Source organism: Scomber japonicus, chromosome 24 (assembly GCF_027409825.1).
Source record: "Scomber japonicus isolate fScoJap1 chromosome 24, fScoJap1.pri, whole genome shotgun sequence".
Taxonomy (NCBI): Eukaryota; Metazoa; Chordata; class Actinopteri; order Scombriformes; family Scombridae; genus Scomber; species Scomber japonicus.
The window spans coordinates 8,090,903-8,097,445 of NC_070601.1; the positions used below are offsets into that span (position 1 = coordinate 8,090,903).

The window sequence follows — 6,543 nt, forward strand, 5'->3', positions numbered from 1 at the left end:
TACATCATTAAGGGTCCCGTCATCTCCAGACTGACTCAACATATTCCTTTACGCACATGTGATAACAATAGATCTGAATCAGTTAGAGTATAAACAAGCCAAGAGATCACTTTAAATTCAGATGTTAATGTACGTTGCATCTTTTTCTCAACCTTCCACATCACCATGACTTTCAGAGCTACTCATTTCTGCCCTTACATGACCTTGTTGTCTCATAATGCATCTGTGTCTTCTCTTATATAGATGAAACCACAACGACGCCCTCACATGCGGATGAGGTTTAACAGTTCCACATGAAGAGGAAGGGATGACAGATGACTCAGAATGGAAATGTTTTTTTAATGATTACCAAGAAGAAAGTATATTATTTATCATATTGTATTTACATCAAAATGTTGGCGAGATAACACAGATATCTGTCTGAGAGGCAGAAGACCACCTCGTGGGAGAAGTTCTGCCAACAAAACCTCTAATTAAGGAAAAAATATAATCTACACCAAAGGAAATCCCCTTTTAGATGACTGTTTTATATCTTAAACTTAACAGAGAGAGCATCAAAACCGATGTCAAACACAGGATGCTACAATGCATCACTCTTTGAATTTCACTTTGTTTAGTCTCAGATTCTTGCATATGAGTGTACTTAGAGTAAAGTAATGAGGAACAGTTTGTTTTAGAGGGTAGGTTTAACATTTTGGCATAGACAAAAAGATCTGGATTGGTCATTGAAATTGAAAACCTTTCTCAGCTACTTTAGTTGTGCCCACTGAGCTACAAAAAGCACAGTTGAGGCCTGTCAGATAAGATGGAAACACCACACAACATGTTAAAATCCTGAGGAGAAGGAAAACACACTCTGGTGTCAGAGAACAAAAACTCTGATCAGCAAATGTCTCTGCTTGATTTTCCTGAAATGTTTCCTCTCCGTCTCCTTTTCTTGCAGCTCTATCTCCCTCTCTTTCTTTTTACCGATCGGGTCTTTGGAGGCAGAAGACTTTCGACTGGTTGTCTCCTGAGGCCGTTACTACGAGAGTTGCTTCCCTGTGAGAGAAATGAGGACAAGGACAGTCAGGCTGCGACACCAAGCAAAAAATACAATATCGGTACAATACAGTAAATTTACACTTTAGAACATTGTGAGAAATACAAGATCTCATGTGGCTTTAATGACTAAAATTACATTAACTGGTGCTGCACCTGAAAATATTTACACTACCAATTCATCTATCAGTCATTTGGTGCAAAAAGAAAAAGAAGAGTAAATTAGTTTTTTAAAAAAGCTCATTTTATCATATTCAAATGTGTTTGTTTTCGAGCAACAGTCCAAGACTTGTAGTGTGTTGAATGATACAACACTTTCTCTATCTAGTGGCAGAGTTGCACCTGTTGATGGTGAAGTCGAGGATCTCTGCGTTGTGGCCGTGGTACTCGGACACCATGTTGCCGGTGCGAGCGTCCCACAGGCGCAGCGCTCCGTCTAAACTGCAGGTGGACACCACAGAGGAAGACTCTTCCCACTGCAGGTGAACAATGCCCGCCTGGAGGAACACAGGGAGGAACAGCAGGTTAATAAACAGACTCTTACAGCCAGCCTGGATGTCGTCTTCTTCTTCTTCTTAGGCGACAACTACTGTCATTATATTACTGAAACACACTGACAATAATCATTTAAATATATTCCTAAATTGGAATTTCTCCTTCAGGTGCCACCTCATGCATCTGTCGAGGCATTATCTGCAAATCAACAACTGGACCTCACAGGTGGTTGCTAGGAGACTTATAAAACGTCTGCCAAGCCTCTACACAAGTTAAGACAAGTGAGAATGCATGTATGGAAACTTTCCTGTTCTTTAAATAAACGTGGAACTAAATATATAACACACACACACACACACACACACACACACACACACACACACACACAGACAGACGCTCTCTCTGCACGCTGGTTACCTCATGTTGGCACCTGTGCCTCAGGCCCTGCGTGGAGAGATCATATATAGCCAGAGTCCCGTCCAGGTAAGCTACAGCTATGAGAGGCAAGCTACAAAAGAGAAGAGAGATGACAGGTTTAGGAGCTGAAGCAGAGCTGCGACACTCTGAAAAAGGTAAAATGTTCATGTGAAATTCTCTTTATCATGGATCTGCCCTCGGACACTTATATGAAAAGAAGTTCTGTGTTGACTCCTATTATCATTTTAATTAATCTGAAGTGCCTCAGAACTAAATTGCATATTTTGTCAGATTAAACTTTCAAAGGCATTCAACTGTCAATCATATAGGCTGAAAAAAGTCCTCAAATTTAAGTTTTTAGCTCAAATAACTGTATCAATCAACTTTTTACACAATTATAAAGTGTCATCATTTGCTATTTAAGTGTAGAAATGTAAAATAAATCATGACACATAGCACTGCTTTAAAATGAATGCAGTTCAGCACATGCATTCACGTGGTTAGAATGCATTAAACTATTATATGAACTAAAAACTAAATGTAACTCTCACTCACATGTTGCAGAATCCCACAGACTCAACAGAGTTGGTTTCTTCATCATCTTTCGATCCTTTGGCTATGCCTCCTTCCACAGAGAAAGCTCCGACCACCTTCACACACACACACACACACACACACACACACACACACAACAACCCCACCCCCCAGAAAAACAATTAAAAAATGCTGAAAAACACTTAACACAGAGAATACAAAACCAGCAGGATAAGGTTTACGAGTCATATAACCATCACCACACAGACTTGTTTTTTCCCTCGTGTATCTGCTGTTGCGTTGTCATGGCACCCACCTTGCCCGTGGCGGTGTTGATGAGCTTAGCCCAGCCATCAACCGACCCTGTCAGCACCAGTGAGCCGTCCTTGTTGCATGCGAGGCAGGTGAGCGCCCCCTGGTGTCCATCCTGACCTGCAGTAAAGTTAAATGATGTGTTTTCTCAGTTATTATTCCTCTGAGCAGAATTCATGCAGAGCAGAAACTGTCTTGTAACCAAAAACTGAATTAGTTGGCTGGGAACATTAGATTCCACTGAGTATTTTGTTTTATTGGGTTGTAACTCTTCATTTGATTTATGTCTGATACTTTAATAGTTTCCCCTTACTGCCTCTGATTTACTGTTGTTGTCTCTTTGTATACAAATTTGTGAGTGAAGCTCTATTCTATGAAGCTGCTGTTTATATTCCTTTTATGTCAAACCTAAACTTAAATCAGCTCATTACTCACTGACCTCTTAGCTCTGCTATGTCGTCTCGCTAAGTGGAGAGAATGACTTTCCCATTGTGGTTGGAGCAGCTGAATAGCATCAGATGTTTTCAAGTGAATCACTCGCAACACGCACTCATCTTCAAGGTAGAGATGTCCTCGTTGTCTTGCCCTCAAGTCTCTCGTCAAGTTCTGACTCTAATTTCTACAGAAAACCCCTCGAAATTGAATCTGAGAAACACCACACTCACCTTTGATGACGTGGCAGGCGTTTCCCTGCTTCAAATCCCACACACGCACCGTCCCATCATCGTAACCCACCACAGCCCGCTTACCTGGAGATAGGTGATGCAAAATACACGTTAAGGTGAAATCAATTAACAATAAGTTATCGTCTTCTTTCTAAATCCATTTTCAAATGTGTCTCAGCTTTTAAAATCCGGCTCTTTAAAAGTTTGAACCATTATGAATATTCTAAAGCATCTGACAGATCTCCGCTTCTTTGAGTCTCTCTTACCATCGGGAAGGACTTTGCCGCGGGTGGCCTGGCACGCGGAGCCCTGGAAGGTTTTACAGTCTCCTGAGGGGATCTTCCACATCCACACGTTGCCGTCGTCTGTTCCCGCCAGCAGCACCGGAGCACACGGGTGCCACTCTAACCACTGTGGAGGAAGCCGGGCAGACGACCACCGATTTATTATTTCCCTTCTGCCATCCACTGCAGTTTACACAGTTTGTAACTTTTACCGAGCAAGCCCTTATTGAGTGATTATGGGTTGTGTGCCTTGCTAAAGGGTGACTCAGCAGCAGTGGTTGAGGAAGGAGTTTGATCACTTGCTTCCCCCATCACAGGACCACTAATTCTCAACCCCTCTTATTTCCTCATAAATTCCTCCAGGCCCAATAAAAAAAAGACTTCACACAAGTGCTTACAGATGCAGAAACTGTAAACATAACGACATAATGCACGCTTTACATAAAATACACATTATCTTCAGCTGAAACCTTTACCTCCAGATCTCCCACTTCGAAGGACCAGATCTCCTCTTTGGTCTCGACTTTCCAAACCTTAATCATACCGCTCATATCGCCTGAGGCCACCAGGGAGGAGTCGTGGCTGAACACAGCGCACGTCACAGAGTCTTTGTGGCCTGTGGAGGCAAAAAGTAGACCGGAGATTAATCCAATGCCACACTGATGATTTCAGTTTTGTAATATCGTGTGTATTAATGTGCTCAAAGCTACAGGGAAACACCAGGAGATGTTTTTTGTTGCTAGATTTCTGTTTGTTATGTTGCTATGTTCCTGCTCCTCAATGTGAAAGGGACAAGAATGTAAACATAAGGTAAGATGGGCTTCCTTGCTTGTTCATTGGAGTTTATCAGTAAAGAATACAGCTGTTGGTGGTGTTTTGTTGTGATTACTAAGGAAAATAAATCTATCAGAGCTGGTTTTCTGAGAGACAAGAACTTTTAAAGGTTTTTTTGGGTCAATTTTTTACATTTAGTTCAAGTTATAATCTATAAACAGATCCAAATTGGATCATTTTCCTTCACGTTTTGGCCATCTGTTTGCATTTCTGACACCCAGATTAGAGCTTTTTCAAACAAGAATCCAAAAACGAGGCATGGTGTTTTGGTGTAGATGAGAAAAAGTGAGCTTTAAGGCTATGTAGCAGTAGAGTAAAGACACATTTCTGATTAACAAGGATGTTTTATGAGTAATAATCTGAATAAAAATGCTATTTTATAACTAATGTGATGTAGGTTTCTTATTTCCATATTAAGACAGGACGATGAACATGAAACTTGACCCTTTTTTCTTTTGTTTTAGCATTTTGGCGCAGATATAGACCTCAACAACAGCAAGGGTGCATTTGTACTCATAAAGAACATCTCAGCTCTCAGCCTGCTTTTAATTAACACTCACCTGTGCACTCAAACAGCACCTCTCCGTCGCTCACCCTCCAAACGTACGCCTTATCGTCCTCTCCTCCCGTTATCGCTAGGCTGTTTGTGGCAGGGTCCAAATTCACACAAAACACAGAGCCTGCAAATACAAGTCAAAAAAGCAAACAAATTAAACTTTAACAGACTCAAACGTGTCTGATACTAACATCACAAACACAGAAGCAGGATGATACCTGTATGTTTGGAGAAGGTGAGCTCGCTGTCATCTTGCTCTTCCTCCGCTTCCATCTCGTCCTCCGTCTCCCAGCCTTCATCATCATCTGCCATTCCAGGCTCTTCGAAGTCGACATCCTCCAAGTCATCAGCCAAATCATCTGTAAGTAGAAGAGAGCAGTTAAAAATATGAACCTCTTTATAGAAAAGTTAAAAAAATAGTTTACAATTGTTCAAGTGTGTCTTAAAACAACCTTCCAGTGCATTATGATGGGATTTTCTAATAGTCAAGACGAACAAGAGGAAGGATATACAGCAAGAAAAACATGTGTCACTGTGTATTTGGCACCTGACTGTTGATACACTTAAAAAACTGTGAACTCATCCTTTACTATGGTGATGCTTACTGATGGTGTGCAGACCTGCTGCCAGAAATAGTGTCCAAAAACAAGTAGTAGCAGTGCGATCTGATGGTTAACACGTTTTCTACTCACCAGGACCAGGCTCTGAGTCGTCCAGGTCGATAACTTCAATGATCTCCTCATCTCCGTGAATGTCAATGGCATTTCCCTCCGTGTTGTCCATACTGTTAGCACGCTGGAAGCTAATAGCAAAAACAACCTAAAAAAGTAGTGTTAATTAATTACTTTTAGCTACGCACAGACTCGTAACGTCATTAAAAGCTACACTTTCGTCGACAAACGTTCTGTGAATTTTAAGATAAGCAGCACTCAAAATGTTAAAATAACAGAATCCCCATGTTTTCTTCACATGGACTGTAACTGGAGAGACAGGCGCATGGAGATGACGACACATAAAAACTATTAGCGTTGTTCACTTGTTTGTCCACTAGATGGCGACGTTTGTAAAGAATGAAAAGGAGCGAGGTGAGTTAAAAAAACGACCAACATTGTTTTTAACACCAATGATAATAACAGTAATAATAATAATAATACATTTATTCTAGATACTCTATCACGCTTTAAATAGAAGAACAAAAGACAAAAAAGTATCTAAAGTACTCTAAGAAAGCTTCTTAAATAGTGATAATAACGTTACAACCTCTACTACCATCAATGTAGGAAGCTAACTAAGTTACATTCACCCCGGACATTATTGTACATAACGACAATTTTGAGGTACTTATACTTCACTTGAGTCTTTACATTTGACGCTACTGTATATTTCTACTCCACTATATATATTT

The 6,543-nt window shown here is 40.6% G+C and overlaps 1 protein-coding gene across 1 annotated transcript; it reads right to left on the bottom strand.

The window, feature by feature from the left end:
• Positions 1-325: 325 nt before the first annotated feature.
• On the bottom strand, positions 326-6,107 carry aamp (angio-associated, migratory cell protein). The gene is made up of 11 exons (XM_053314735.1): positions 5,831-6,107; positions 5,357-5,497; positions 5,143-5,262; positions 4,225-4,364; positions 3,731-3,875; positions 3,465-3,548; positions 2,804-2,919; positions 2,509-2,603; positions 1,954-2,044; positions 1,384-1,538; positions 326-1,041 (listed from the first exon to the last, which is right to left on the bottom strand). Exons 1-11 carry the CDS (start codon positions 5,919-5,921, stop codon positions 966-968), a joined length of 1,254 nt encoding a protein of 417 aa, XP_053170710.1. The 5' UTR covers positions 5,922-6,107; the 3' UTR covers positions 326-965.
• Between the last annotated feature and the right edge of the window lie 436 nt (positions 6,108-6,543).

Coding starts and splice junctions, on each gene's coding strand:
- aamp (XM_053314735.1), bottom strand. CDS start 5,921: ATGGACAACACGGAGGGAAATGCCATTGACATTCACGGAGATGAGGAG. Junction 5,498..5,830: donor CGACTCAGAGCCTGGTCCTG/GTGAGTAGAAAA, acceptor TTCTACTTACAG/ATGATTTGGCTGATGACTTG. Junction 3,549..3,730: donor CGGCAAAGTCCTTCCCGATG/GTAAGAGAGACT, acceptor ACCTATCTCCAG/GTAAGCGGGCTGTGGTGGGT.